The following is a 13,868-nucleotide window of genomic DNA, read 5'->3' as shown; positions in this document are numbered from 1 at the left end:
ATGTCATGTCATCGCATTCCAGTAGGCTTGCGACTAATAGCAAAGCAAATTTTGCAACAATGGATTACAGCAAAGGAGTTGGTGCTTCTAGTGGCCGCACAGGCAATTAAGCAATGGTCCTTCAGTTTCAAAAACTGTCAGGGCAGTGCTGTTGCGTCTATGCAGATAAGGTTCTCGCCTGTTTGTCTGCTCACGCTGGAACGACCTGAATGCTGAATGTCACATTGCCACTGTACACAACGCAAGGTTCTCGCATGTTTTTGTCGTTGCCAGAGTATCTGCTGCTGAAATTCAGAACGAAGAGGGATGTAATCTGAACAGTTTGCTTCGTAGGACACAATAATTCTAGAAGCTGTTGCTTCGGAGTAGACAGACAGGGAAGGTGCCGAGGGACCTAAATGGTTATAGTCGCCTCGCCTGTTTTTGCCTGGGTGACAGAGTATATGCTGCTGAAATTCAGAACCAAGAGGAATGCAATCTGAACATTTTGCTAGAATGGGATTATGTACTATTACAACGCAGCGAGACAATTACAAATGTGCAAAAATAAAAAAAAGGTCTGTCAGACAACCTCTGAGCCATCCCAAACCAGGCCAAAGCCCGGCAGGAACGATCCTCCATAGCCGTCTGATGGCACCAACCGGAGCATCATGGCCATTATTCACGCTCCGGCCCGAGGCCCTGTCTCATCAACCAGACTTAAGTGCTTGCCTCCTTTCTGGTAAAAAGGAGGCAGCGGTACGATCCTATAGAACAGATCCTGTTCAAGTAAGGTCGTGCTGCGTCGCCCCAGCTCCTGGATTATAAGCTGCGTCAGCGGCTTGTAAGCAGCCGAGGTGGTGTTAAATTAGTAAATTGCCACTGCCTTGCTTTGGTTCAGCTTTTCCGAGTGTTTCCTAGGAGTGGGCCGGCCCATTCCACCTGCTCTCAGATCTCCAGGCCCATTTTGTGTTTTGGTGCCCATGAAAGGAGTTAGTGATTCGGTGGATGCAAATGGATCTTTTTTTTAATAAAAGATTTCAATGGGTGATTTTGTGATGATGAAAAGGACGTCCAATTCCGCCCTCAATGTCAACAGTCATTAGTGGTTGCTTCTATCTTTTAGAGTAGCCTAATAAGTTCAAAACAGCCATGGAAAAATTCAAGGGCAACTAATACTATACATATACAATAAGTAAATGTTGCCGCAAATTGGAGATATAAAAGTAAAGTCAGGACATTACATTTGAAGAACACAACGTGATTCGAGGAAGCTTGAAGCCGTAGCGGCGCGATCCTAGATTGCGACTCGCAATGGGAAGAAAAGGAAGAGATGTATAAAGGGTAGGAGAGGGGGGATTTTGGACCGTTGATTTCACGTCCGATGGCTAAAAAAACAGATTTTTATCATATATCTAGACATATCCTAAGTTTATTTCCGTCGCTTAAAATCGTGCTAAAATGAGAACAACAGAGTTGCTTATGATTTATGAATGAGCTTAATCCAAAGCTCCCACTTTTGCTATGCTTTCTAGGCAACTCAAGACGACTGTACATCTCAAAAGAAAATCTTAAAATGACTGTAGTTATTGGTTAATTAAGAAAGCTCTCGTTTTCCCTCAAGAAAAAAAAACCAATAATTCGATAATGCTGGAGCCTAAAGGAGTGAAATATATTCTCCGGGCGACTTATTATATCTAGAAGAACTAGCATAAAATAACGGCTTTTCTCCTATTCGACATACAGTATCATATGATTAGTCTACCACATATTGACTTAGGGTGATAGGGTCCAAAGTTAAAAAAAAAAACTCGAGACTGGCATGTTAGAAGGGGTTGGATATGCAACAATGCACACGAACTGGGAATGTTGCTGCGCTGGAGAGTCGGGTTTGGATACGGTACAATTTTCCAAAAAAAATTCAGCTGAAAAAGCGCCTGACCACGTCTGTCAGAGCGACGGAGGCCCCACATGTCAGCCACTGTCCGTCTATCCGCGTCCGGATAACTTAGCATCGAAGTCAACTGCGCTCTTATCTCCTTCCACAAAAATCCCATCGCCCTCCTTGCCAGCCTTCCATTCACACGGGATCTTTTCCTCCAAACATTCCCACAAAACACCCTAATTAAATCCTATCATCACAAATCTGCCCTCACCACCACTTTTTGGCTGCATCAGAAGCCCTTATCTCCGCTACCAAACAACTCCAAGGTTTCTCCTGCATTTTGCCCCCCACACATATAGGACGAGAAAGGTGCGGGGAACTAGGGGGAGGGGAGACGCCACCGGAGAGAGGGGTACCGCCAACGCCAACGCCAACGCCAACGCCAACGCCATCCGCCATGGGGGGAGGTGTCATGCGCACCGCAGCGAAGGTCGGCATCGCCGGTGGCGCCGCGGCGGCGTCGGCGGCAAAGGGCGGCCGGTTCCGCCACGCCGCGCCGGCCTTCGCCACGGCCCCCGCCGCGGCCTCGGGTGCCGAGGCCGCGCCGCTGGTCTCCTCCGCCTCGGGCGCCGAGGTGCCCCCCGCGGCAGCGCAGTGGGCGGCGTCCTGGGAGCTGGACGACTGGGAGTTCGCCGACTGGAGGGACGACGCGGCGTCCGTCGTGGTGGCGGAGAGGGAGGCGGCGGCGGCCGCCGCGAAGCCCAGGCTGGTCTTCGCGCCGCCGTCGAGGGAGGAGGCCGAGGAGGCCACCACCGAGCTCAGGGACGCCATAGAGAGGTGAAAGATCGCGTCTTTGGCGGTGAATTTTGTCGAACTGATTGGGAAGCTCAGGATTTTTTGGGGAAATTAATTGGTTAATGCTTTGATTTATTTAACTCTTCGTGATCCGTTTGTCACGATGTGTTTGCTGAAATGATTTCTTCTTATGTGATTTAGGAAGTGTCTGATTCATCTTTTAGAGTTTGGGTGTTGGGATTCGAATTTGATTCCCCAACTAGTGATAAGAACCCTAGACATCACTGTAACACAGTATACTGATCTGCCAGGTGAATCCAGTGTTGGGTACTAGAAAACCTCAGGCGCGGTGTTGCCGCGCCAGCTTGAGCCGGCTTAGAGGACTTGTGAGTAGTTATTGACAATATAAGTGTGATTTCTTTGTATGATGGAAATACTAACCTCTATCAAATTCAAGAGCTCTTCACTCCACAATTTATGATTCAGTGGTGTTTTCTATGTAAAAGATCAAAAAATAACATGTGGGAGAATTTAGTATTTGCATATGAAAAGGTAAGTTAAAAACAAGGAACCAATCACTACGTAGGCTAATGGGGAAAAAAAGGCAATATCATGACAAAAGGATACATATTGTGAAAAGTTCTGGAAGGAGTTGTTTAACTACCAACATGCTTAATTTCCTCCTTGTACAAATTGTAACAATGCATGTCTTTCCTATATCCTTGATAACATGTGGCCCTATTTGAAAGCAATTATTTTGAAGTTCAAATGGAGTCACGATGAACATATTCGATTATTTAGAGATTTCTACATTTTGGACTTCGTTTGCTTTTTAAATGTACCTCTAAATGCGCTTAAGTACTCACGCTACTTTAAGTAATATATCACCCTGATGGCCATGTCTGCAGATGAGTACCCAAGTAGTATATGTGTTTGTCTACTAACAAAATTCAAGAGGAAATGGTGGCCATCTACTAATTAAATTAGCAGTGGGAAAGGTTAGTTTTTGTTAGAGCGGGACAGTTGATCTAGTGGTCGAGCTGTATTTTCTATCTGCTCTCTCTTTCATGGTGCTTGCCGGCATGCCGACAGCTCCTGGAGTCTGGACAGCGGTGATGCATGCGCAGCAGCTGGTACCGAGTAGTACTAATCCTCCCTCTCTCTAAGCTCGACCTCCATTCAACTCTGATGCTACCTCTCTCTTGTTCTTCGTTGGTGTTTTCTCTGGATTGTCATGGCAGCGTGCGGGGAACAGAAAGCTGAGCACAAGCGGATGAGGAGGCGCTGGAGTTCGCTGGCCCTGAACATGGGTAGGCACTGCCGCAGCAGCCTGTGTGCTGCGACGACTGCGCGCACGCTTGATGTGTAGCACGGGCGACGGGGCACTCGAACCCCGACGGCCGGCGCGACCGGCTTGGATGTTTGCTCGCGTGAAAGGGATGACAGCCAAGGACGATGCGAGCGGAAAGGAGCCCACGCAAAGGATCTAGAAAAGAGAAGGACCTACTGGCTAGCGCATCTGTCCTGGTGTAAATGTACGGTTGATCTAAACAATATTTGAGATCTGACGGTTGAAAAAAATCAGATGACGTGACCCAATGAACAGCCAGAGTCCGTTCGCAAGTTTCGTCCTATAGAGATTTGGGCGCCCACTCAAGTTGTCTAGTTGATGCAGCCAACTTAAGTGCTAAAAAGGCTTCCTACTTATGTTTATCATCCATGTCCATCTAATCTAAGTATCTAACATACCCCTCAAATATGATTGAGTGTTGCTTTGAGGCGCTTTTACTTTTTCGTAGTTCTGTCTTGATGTCTTAAATATGTCAATGACTTGTGAATCTGTTGAATCTCCAGTGACACCTTTTTATTGACATTTGGTTCGGATGTATTAACCCAGTCCTCATAAAATATATTTTTCCAGGGCGTATTTCAATGAGTCGCCAGTTGAGGTTGTTAAGGAACAAGATAAAGAACTGAATAAGCTGGCAACAGATGCAATAATTCCTTCTATGCCTGGACATGTAGTCCAGGCCTTTACATTGCTGAAATCAAGCCCAGAGGCTCAGGTTTGTAGCTGTATTATTTTCTTGATGCTATGCTTGATCTTTTTTTCAGTTGTTGCAATGACCCCTGTAAACAGATTGGAAAATCAATCATTTGACACCTTTATAGGTATCACTTCAAACAAAGTCACTTGCCATCGATAAAATGCCACTGAATTTGCTAGGATAATAATATAATACATTGCTATTTATTTGTTGTCTTGCTGTGTCTGCTTTTGTTATAGATTTGGAAGAAATCGGTTGATGTATGTATGTTTGTTTATTGTTGTGTGGTCTGCATTAGGCAAGTTCTATGTGTAGTATTTGGTTTGCAGTTACAGAGTTTCAATAAGCAAGATAGCCTGTATGCATGGTTTATATTAGTTGATTGGTTATACAACGGTATGGCCATGAATCACTTAGATTGATACAATACGATATCTTCTGTTCTGTTTATCTCCCTAAAATTGATGGTTTGTCTTACTCTTGATCTCTAGAGTGTTGTCGCCTCCCTTGCATCAGATAGAAATGTCTGGGATGCAGTATTGAAGAATGAGAAAGTTATGGAATTTTACAAGACTCACCAGACAAGTATGTACCTCATAATTCTTTAGCCAGAGTTATATATATCATATTCATCATCGCTAGCTACACGTATGACTTGTTATCTTCTGTGACACAGCTCTAGTTCAGACATTCCCTGAGGAAGCTGCCACAGTAGAATCGCCTGAGAAGTTTGAAGATGCCACCTCTGAAAATGCACCCACCGGCTCACCTTTCGCAGACTTTGTGGACAAGGCGAAGAAGACGATGATGGACGTGGTCGATAATATAACCCACTTCTTCCAGGACTTGTTGCATCCCCCAGCGGAAGCCCAGGCTGGAGCAGGCTCCTCAGCTGAGAAGGGCCCTTCTTTGGCAGAGATGGCTGTCGGCGGTTCCTTCATGGCTCTGACCATAGCGGTCATCCTAGTTGTTCTGTTCAAGAGGGCATGATAGCTCATGAGGCGCCTCTTCTGGGACCTATCCTACTTCAAATCTGTCGAAAATTACTCGGTCAAGAAATACTACAAATGTAATGTACAGCTTGTGTCCTTGGTTTCATGCCGGTTCCGATGAGTCGTCGAGACAGTACAATAAAAGACTTATCTATCCTATAACAATGTTTTTGTGCGTGTATTGGGTTGTCTAATTTATTTTACTGGCTTGTGGTGTTATATGATATGCTAGCTTATCCCATAACAAGTTGAATTGAAGAAAAATAATGTGTAAAGAAAACGTGATAAAATAAAAAATAGTCTGTCAGACAACCCCTGAGCCACCCTGACCAAGAACAGGGCCTGGCAGGAACGATCCTCTACAGCCGGCGGATGACTCCAACCGGAGCATCCTGGCTGTTAATCACGCTCTGGCGCAGAGGTCCTGGCTCATCAACCAGACTTGAGCGCTTGCCTCCTTATTGGTAAAGGATGAAGCGGTACGAGCCTAAAGAACAGATCCTGTTCAAGTAAGGTCGTGCTGAACCGTCCCAGAATCAGCGTTATATGTTGCGCGTGCTCTCCTTGGACTGCCGAGATGGTACTAATAAGCAGCTCAAAAGCACACTCCCAAGCTGGCTGGAGTAGTCGTCTGGCTACGGCCCAGTAGATTCGAGACAGAGAGAGCCCAGGCCCACCAGCCCATTCAGAAAATAGCTGCCCGACGTTGTTTCAGGCTTTCAGCGTCTGCGAGCATTTTGGATCAAACGGAGTTCGCCATTCGAAAGGCCACTTCTTGCATGGATGCTTCAGCCATCTGCAATCTCACAGAAGCCACGTTCATGACCCCAGAAAACAGAGTTCAAGTAAAGGACGCCAAAATGCGTGACCACAAGTCAATTCCGGGAGGGCAGTTTAAAACTTTGAAGGCGAGGATAAGTTACGAATCCTATTAATATTTATTCATTCCTGCAAAACTGCATTTATGAGTCCTTTGGTTTACAGATTTAATTCTGTGGAGTTATACAACAGATACAAATTGGAGGAACAAACAGGTGAGCCACTAAAGTTACAACTTTCTTTCATGCTATGTGGAGCATAGAATTGGTAAAGCTGTTAGCAAGCTCTCTAATAGTACACTTCTGACTATATCCCGAGAACCTCGATATCGCCCTCGGTGAGGAACATCTTCCCTCTGTTTGCATTATTGGATCTCCGTTGGCTAGGTGGTTGCCCTCGCTGTGAAAAATAGAAAGCGTTACCAAATTGGGTGTGCAGTTCAGATGTTAACGGAATCGGGAAGGGTGAGTCTCATGATACCTTACGCAGGACAAACGCGAGATAGAGATAGGAAACTTCCCACTCATCCTGTGACAGAGTACCTGCATTTTACGTTTTAGTGTTAAGGCGGGGCAAAACCAACGGCGTTGAAGGGTAGCCATTCTACAAGGTTTGGAGTGAAATTACTTTGGTCATGCCTTCCATCACCAAGGGCACCTAGCCTCCGCATCAGTTCAGTAAACTCTGCCTTTTGCAAGTACTCATGTACAAATTCATGGAAGTTCTTCATCAGAACCAGCTCAAGGCCATACTGCAAGACATTGACAAACAATATGAACAACCTCCAAGCATTGGTCAAACCATTTGAGGCATAGGCAGCATGGGAGAGAAACAACTCAATACCTCCTCTGCCAGTAATTTGAAGAGATGGAATGGAACAACCCATTCTGGACAATCAACAGCATCCTGCATGTTGCAGAAGAATTTCATTGCAGCACATTTTTTTTCACAATCTATCAATACAAACAAACTCCAAAGGAAGCCAATCTGGGAAAATACTAAAGATACACCAGAAACTACTTGACCATGTACTCAAGCTAGCCTATCAATATTTAAGTTCAAAAAAAAACTAAGAGAAACTAGTGCCAGGATTAATGACCCCTTGTAAGCATATTCAACTAAAAGGAACGAGGCATCAATTAAGGAAAAACTAGTCCCAGTGTTACCTCTAAGTGAAACTTGTACTTGATACCAAAAGGCCTGGATGCAGGGAATTTCTATACCATCATCAAAACAAACAAATGCATCAGTTTCTAAACCAAAAAAATGTTATAAAATATTTAAGCCATTTACCTTTTCAGCATACTCCTCACCGAAGCTAACCCAGTAAACACTGTTCCCAAATTCCAACCCTTCAGCTGAGCATAGCAGAAGAGTTTATATACTTATCACACAGCTTACAGCAAGTATAGTGTGATAAAGTTAACCAATATAAGATGTTGGTTTGTTTACAGCAACATACATTCTCGAAGCCTTTTGATAATGACATTAGCATCAGGCATTGTCCCAATAAAAATGCCTCCAGGACGAAGTAATGCAGACACATTTGCCAAGGCTTGTCTAGCACGTGCTTCAGTTGACCATGAATAATGTAAAGCAAACTGAAATATAGAAAGAGGTCATTCATAATGGAGCTTGTATGATAAAAGATAAGTCATTGTTCCAACATCAGGAAACCTCTTTATAACTTAATTGGTGAAGTACTACAGTTTCAAAGATTTGATAATGTGTTACTAATTAAAAGCACGTTTTAGTCATCATAGTCACAACTTTGTTTTAGGAACATCATAGTCGCATTTCACTTGTTATACAAAGCAATGACCCTGAATGTTGAACCATTTTATTTTTTGGTAATAATTTAAATGGTAACTGTCTATCATGAATGCATTCATGACCATTATATTTAGATCTCAATAATACAAAGCTGCACCGACAATTAGGAAAGGATACAGTTCGATCCATATTTCTCAACAAAGCAGTGGACAAGAAAGCTCAAGGATTAGAAGTAAAAAAGGAACACGACTCACCTGACAGCTACATATATCAAATGGGGCATCCTCAGATAAATATTCATCCAGGCGTGCCTAAGGAAGAAAGAAAAGAAGCTGATCAGTCATGTACTTCATTCTCATTTGCATCATAATAAGCAATGCATGGTGGGCTGATTTCCTTTCATTTGGGCACTTGGGCTTCATAACATGGTAATGTCTACATACAATATAGTATGAGGTATACTTGGTACTTCTCCAAAAATAAAAAATCACAGCTGTACTCCCATGAACCTACAGTAGATCTGCCCTGATAAGCATGCGAAGGAAATCACAGGGAAAAGAACTATGAGCTACACTATATTCTGCTTGGTGATATGAAAGGATTGGACAATATCATCTTTTCAGTAAAAGAGTATGAATAAATCTAGAAGTGTTCAATGCACGGCCCTATGATTGCATATGTTTTAACATGATCACAGACAGTAACTAACTGTTCAAAACAGCTTGTGGCTCTATGTATGGCAGCATGTTTATTCTGTTAGTGCCTAGTGGGTTTGTGAATGCAAAAGCGACCATCCAATTAATCATGGTTAATCAAGTAGCTTTGTTCTCTGTTTTACCTCATAACAATCAGTGCAAATAAGTCGTGCTGGAAAACTGAACTTCTTCCTTCGCTGTTGATCTGTATCACCGTTGTAGCGAGTCATGCAATCCTTTATCTGATAGTGTCAGGGCGAAATATGTAAATGCTCCCCAGTGATGCAAATACATCAAAATATGTTGCAAATAAAATAAAGTCTGTAACAGGAAGTGTTAAATCTATCAATCCCTTTTTGGGACTTATAAGAGGCAGAAAAACGTAAAAACACAAGAGAGCACCAAAACAGAAATAAGCTTTAGAGGCCCATCATACTAAACTGAGAAATACAGGTATCAAGGATACAAATTTAAAAAAAAAAAGTGAAGTGAAACATTGCAGCTAAATTAAAACAATTTTCAGTGATTTGTTGTAGTGTTGTACACATATAGCATAAATGTCTAATGTGACAGGAAACTGACCGAGCCTTCGGCAATATCGACCCCTACATAGTAGCCAACCTTTGCTTTGTCCCACTTTATCAAATCACCTCCCTGCGTTACAGAACAGGTCAGCGTACTTTAACTCTTTGTAAATCACAGTAACCGCAATGTGCCGCTTACCTTTCCGCAAGCAAGATCGAGCACGCAGTCGCCCGGGCGTGCATATAGCTGGATTAGAACGCTCTTTATCTGCCCACACACACACACACACAGATTCAGCGGTTACTCGATCAGCACGGTCACTGGCAGGATGTATCTAACATCACGGGCTCCTCATTTTATCGAGGAATTTAGGGGATTCAAGACCCACCCAGTTGTTGAGCTTCTTGAGGTGGATGATGGGGCTGTTCTCGCGCTCCTCGAGCGTCTGGTTGGACCGTGCGCTGTAGTGGTCCGCCACCCGCCGCGCGCTGCCCCGGTCCTCCGAGTACCCCTGCTGCGCGCCATAGCCGCCCCCTGCCACGCAAATCCACAAACCCTAGTTAGACACCCGACCCGACCGCCGCGGAAGCCCCCGCCCCCGACCCGACGCCGGCTGGGGCGGTTGGTGAGGGAGAGAGGGATGGGGGACGAGGCCGCGCGGGGAGTACCTGCGCCGTACTGGCGCTTGGGCGCGGAGGCGAAGGAGGAGGAGGGGTCGTCGCGGGGCCGCTTGTTCATGCCGCCGCCCGACGGAAGCTTCTCCGGCGGCTCGAATTGGGTTTCGATTCCGATTCGATCCGATTCAGTGTGTGGCGGCGTCTGCTTGTGTTGCCCAAACAAATGTGTCCGAGCGGAGGAAAAGTCGTGGGGTTGGGCTCGGCAGGGCCCTGGGCCCTGGCGGCCGCTCGTTTCGGCCGGCCGGTCGGTGACGTCACGACTAAAGTCGGTGGTGAGCATGCCACAGTGGCTCGGCCTCCACACGCAGTTCAGAGTGTGTAACTTGTGTGATACGGGCTAATCTTGGTTACGAAAGTGTGATCCCAACTTACGATTCTAACTATTTACTACGCATTTTAAAATTTGTTGCAACATGTTCTTTAGAAGAAAATAAAACTTGTTGCAATATTTAGGCTATTCCGAGTGGGGATTTTATAGGAGTTTCATTCTCATTTAATGATGCGACACATCAGCAATTTTGATGATATGTCAAGCTAATTATGAAGAGAGAGGGGGGAAGGAGACTCTGTATACACTGTTTCCAAGACTATAAAACCTGATGAAATAGCATTGGGGACTAGAGAATTTCATCTCATCTCATCACGTCTAATGAAATGCCTTGCATATGAAACCACAAAACCAAACTCTGCATTGGGGGATCTTGTTTCATTCATCTACCCAAACCTCTTTTGATGACATGTCAGTCTTGGAAACTACGATATGAAACTCCCCACTGATAATAGCCTTGCAGCCACGCCATGAGGGCAAGAAATTTCATTAGGCATTATAGACATACCCAGTATAAAAAGGGCATTTCAGATGTTTTTAAATAAAATTGCATTATTTTAAAAAGAATATTGCAAACTGTATTCGATACAAGATACGTTCAATGCATACATTCAATACCTTCACCAGGATCTCCTCTATTCGTGTCAAGATTGAAGTAATTTGTCAGAGACAACTTATTGCCATTTTTGGTTCATTTGGTTGATATGCTTGTTATGAATTTGATGCCTGATTTTATTATCACCTATATCTAAAATTAATCCATGGATATGGACTGCAAGTGGATTTTTTCCTTAGGCATGTCATGTCTCAAATCAAACACTTTTATCACTTCAACACTTTTAGAATTTCATTTCAAAGGTCATATTAGTTTGCATACTTCATATACTCTGCTAAACATATCCAAGAATGAAAGAAAGTAAATCACATCATGAATCCATCAACGCTATTTAACTCATCTTTTACTATCTCGATAATTTATTTTCTATATAGCATTACACACCTTCATTTATACATCGTTTTGTTGTTGAGACAATATTTTTTCACATGGAAATGTAAGAGATGCTAGCATAGAGTTTTAGTAATAGTTTATTTGTAAAACCTTCATATCACTCGAATAATAGGTTTGTGCCTCATGTTTTGCACTTGCTCATGCGAAATCTTAACATTAGTTTTATTTAATGAAAATTTCAGCTACGACAAACAGGAAATACCTTATTCCTTAGATGCGCAATCAAAGAGTGAATGTCCATGCAGACCTAAGATTCATATAATACTTTTGCATAGGAAACTATATCCCAAAATAAATCAAAGAAAGTGGCACATCATGGTACATACGTTCTTTAAAGGATAAACATAATATATCATTTTAATAATTATAATTATACTAATAAAATTCAAATATGACAAATAAATACATAATACAGTCTATAAAGAGCTAATAATTCAAAAACATACCAAAATAAGTCGGGTTACCATCATTATTTTTTCTTGTGGAATCATGTAACAATTACATAAGGTTGCAGGAAATGAGAAGCACCTCATTATTCCTCCAAAGTAACTGATATTAATTATTAGTCTAGTTTTTTTCACTCCAAAACTCAATTTGTGAGCTTTCTTACACAAGAACATATATCATGCCATTAGGTAAAAGGTTTAAAACCCCTACAAGGAGACCAGTATAACTCCTTAGAAGACAATGAAAACTTAACCATACACATGCTAACCAAAATAGTTTACCTAGTAACATATTTGATTAGGTTTTATACTGCAAACTCAATAGAATTAAGGATCCAAATATTTATAAATCCACTAATGTCATTATTATATAGATCTGGTATGTTGTTATAGAAAAAAATAAGCAAGGGAGTTTGTGTATGGTTTAGCAAAGAGATACACCATATATTATGTATAATAAAAATATAACAATTTCCTTCAAAATAAAAAAAAATCATGTATTTGTAACCAGTAAACATATATAAATATGGTGACATTAGAAAAATCTATTGTGCTATTCAATACTTTTGTGCTTAGAATAAAATGTGTCAATTTTCTATTTGAATAAATAAAGGCATTGGTCATATAATTTCTTACCATAATTGTATTAACTATTTTGCAAAACTCATGGAAATCCAACTCAATCCTATTTATTACCCTAAATTTTTGTCTTTGTGTTATTTCAGAATTTTTCTGACCCTCCACCCACAAAACAGAACTTTCAATATCACGCCAATATTGCGACATCAGCGATAAAGAATTAATGGTTTGTTTAGAGGCATAACATATTGTTTGAGGAAAAATTCAATATCCTAGCATGCAAAGTTTATAACAAACAAGCCAGCTCTGACTTTCTTTATCAAACAAATGATACCACAATAATTTTTGCTTAGTAACCTTATTGAATAGAATGTAGAAACCATCAAATCTAGTATGATAAATTTTGGGCACGTATGTGGAGTTTAATTGTATAAGCAATTGCACATAGATAATCCATGCGCATTAATATCACACAAGAATATGACTTCATATGAATGGCAATCAAATTAGGTGAAAAAATACGCTAGTGTGGAATTTTAAAGAGAAAATATGTGCGATTACACTATTTAGCAACCATGTAGTACAACAACAACATATTGCTTATCTGCTAACAAGAAATTGAGTTAGTAGGCAACCTTTAATTGCCAATGACGCTTCAATAGTCTATGTATATTCCAAACTATCATATGTATTACACAGAACGATGTACATTTTAGCACAAGGAGAATTCAATAGTGAACCTAGTGATCTATAACTTTCATGACTCACATAAAAGTAAAGTAATAAGGAATACACTTCCTAAAAAATTTAGAAGGAATACAATGATATTTTGATGAAAAATTTTATAAACTAGCTTGAATTTTTTGTTAAAAACAACGTGGTTCTCACATTATTTAGAACCAGATATTGCTCTTGTAATTTCATGGTTTCTAACCTTATCACACTTGAGATACAAAAGTGTTGAATCTACTCATGACATTTTGGCCTCTTCTGATTGTTTTTGAGAGGTAATGTTCCAATTATTTCTTACATTCAAATGTATATTGTGCTTGTACAACAAACTACTAAATCTATCAACGAGGTGACAACATAATAAGACCAATTTGGATCTACTTCAAATTGTGTAATTCAACTTCTCCCTTAACTTTTACCATCTTCTGGACTGTGAAAGGACTAAAATGACATTTACTTTTAGTGGAAATTGCCCTAAAATGCCACTAACAACCACCCTTGATCAGGAAGGCATTGTAACACAATCAATATCAAACACACAACAATCTAACCTTTGCAGCCCCAAGCTTTTACAGTCTAGCTTTTA

General features: G+C 41.7%; 2 protein-coding genes and 2 non-coding genes across 4 annotated transcripts; 1 reads left to right on the top strand and 3 right to left on the bottom strand.

Moving 5' to 3' along the window:
• Nucleotides 1-556: 556 nt before the first annotated feature.
• Nucleotides 557-778, bottom strand: LOC117862282 (small nucleolar RNA U3). Its single transcript, XR_004641937.1, has one exon. It is a non-coding gene; the product is annotated as a small nucleolar RNA U3 (small nucleolar RNA).
• Nucleotides 779-2,241: 1,463 nt separating this feature from the next.
• Nucleotides 2,242-5,880, top strand: LOC117860558 (uncharacterized). The gene is made up of 4 exons (XM_034743874.2): nucleotides 2,242-2,701; nucleotides 4,581-4,725; nucleotides 5,199-5,292; nucleotides 5,384-5,880. The coding sequence occupies exons 1-4, from the start codon at nucleotides 2,322-2,324 to the stop codon at nucleotides 5,695-5,697; spliced, it is 933 nt and encodes a 310-aa protein (XP_034599765.1). The 5' UTR covers nucleotides 2,242-2,321; the 3' UTR covers nucleotides 5,698-5,880.
• Nucleotides 5,881-5,997: 117 nt separating this feature from the next.
• Nucleotides 5,998-6,218, bottom strand: LOC117862280 (small nucleolar RNA U3). The gene has a single exon (XR_004641936.1). It is a non-coding gene; the product is annotated as a small nucleolar RNA U3 (small nucleolar RNA).
• Nucleotides 6,219-6,614: 396 nt separating this feature from the next.
• On the bottom strand, nucleotides 6,615-10,339 carry LOC117860557 (mRNA cap guanine-N(7) methyltransferase 1). The gene is made up of 13 exons (XM_034743873.1): nucleotides 10,180-10,339; nucleotides 9,900-10,045; nucleotides 9,710-9,778; nucleotides 9,569-9,640; nucleotides 9,130-9,228; nucleotides 8,546-8,602; nucleotides 7,981-8,119; nucleotides 7,812-7,876; nucleotides 7,685-7,735; nucleotides 7,362-7,424; nucleotides 7,146-7,269; nucleotides 6,999-7,060; nucleotides 6,615-6,917 (listed from the first exon to the last, which is right to left on the bottom strand). The coding sequence occupies exons 1-13, from the start codon at nucleotides 10,247-10,249 to the stop codon at nucleotides 6,825-6,827; spliced, it is 1,110 nt and encodes a 369-aa protein (XP_034599764.1). The 5' UTR covers nucleotides 10,250-10,339; the 3' UTR covers nucleotides 6,615-6,824.
• Nucleotides 10,340-13,868: the final 3,529 nt, after the last annotated feature.

The sequence above is a fragment of the Setaria viridis genome, chromosome 6 (genome assembly GCF_005286985.2).
Source record: "Setaria viridis chromosome 6, Setaria_viridis_v4.0, whole genome shotgun sequence".
NCBI classification, from domain to species: Eukaryota; Viridiplantae; Streptophyta; class Magnoliopsida; order Poales; family Poaceae; genus Setaria; species Setaria viridis.
This window is presented reverse-complemented; position numbering and strand designations above follow the sequence as displayed.

Excerpts from the sequence above, each read along its gene's own strand:
- LOC117860558 (XM_034743874.2), top strand. The coding sequence starts at position 2,322 with ATGGGGGGAGGTGTCATGCGCACCGCAGCGAAGGTCGGCATCGCCGGT. Across the intron at positions 2,702-4,580 it reads CTCAGGGACGCCATAGAGAG|GGCGTATTTCAATGAGTCGC; the intron begins GTGAAAGATCGC and ends ATATTTTTCCAG. Across the intron at positions 4,726-5,198 it reads AATCAAGCCCAGAGGCTCAG|AGTGTTGTCGCCTCCCTTGC; the intron begins GTTTGTAGCTGT and ends CTTGATCTCTAG.
- LOC117860557 (XM_034743873.1), bottom strand. The coding sequence starts at position 10,249 with ATGAACAAGCGGCCCCGCGACGACCCCTCCTCCTCCTTCGCCTCCGCG. Across the intron at positions 9,229-9,568 it reads TCGATATTGCCGAAGGCTCG|ATAAAGGATTGCATGACTCG; the intron begins GTCAGTTTCCTG and ends TGACACTATCAG. Across the intron at positions 7,877-7,980 it reads TATCAAAAGGCTTCGAGAAT|CTGAAGGGTTGGAATTTGGG; the intron begins GTATGTTGCTGT and ends TGCTATGCTCAG.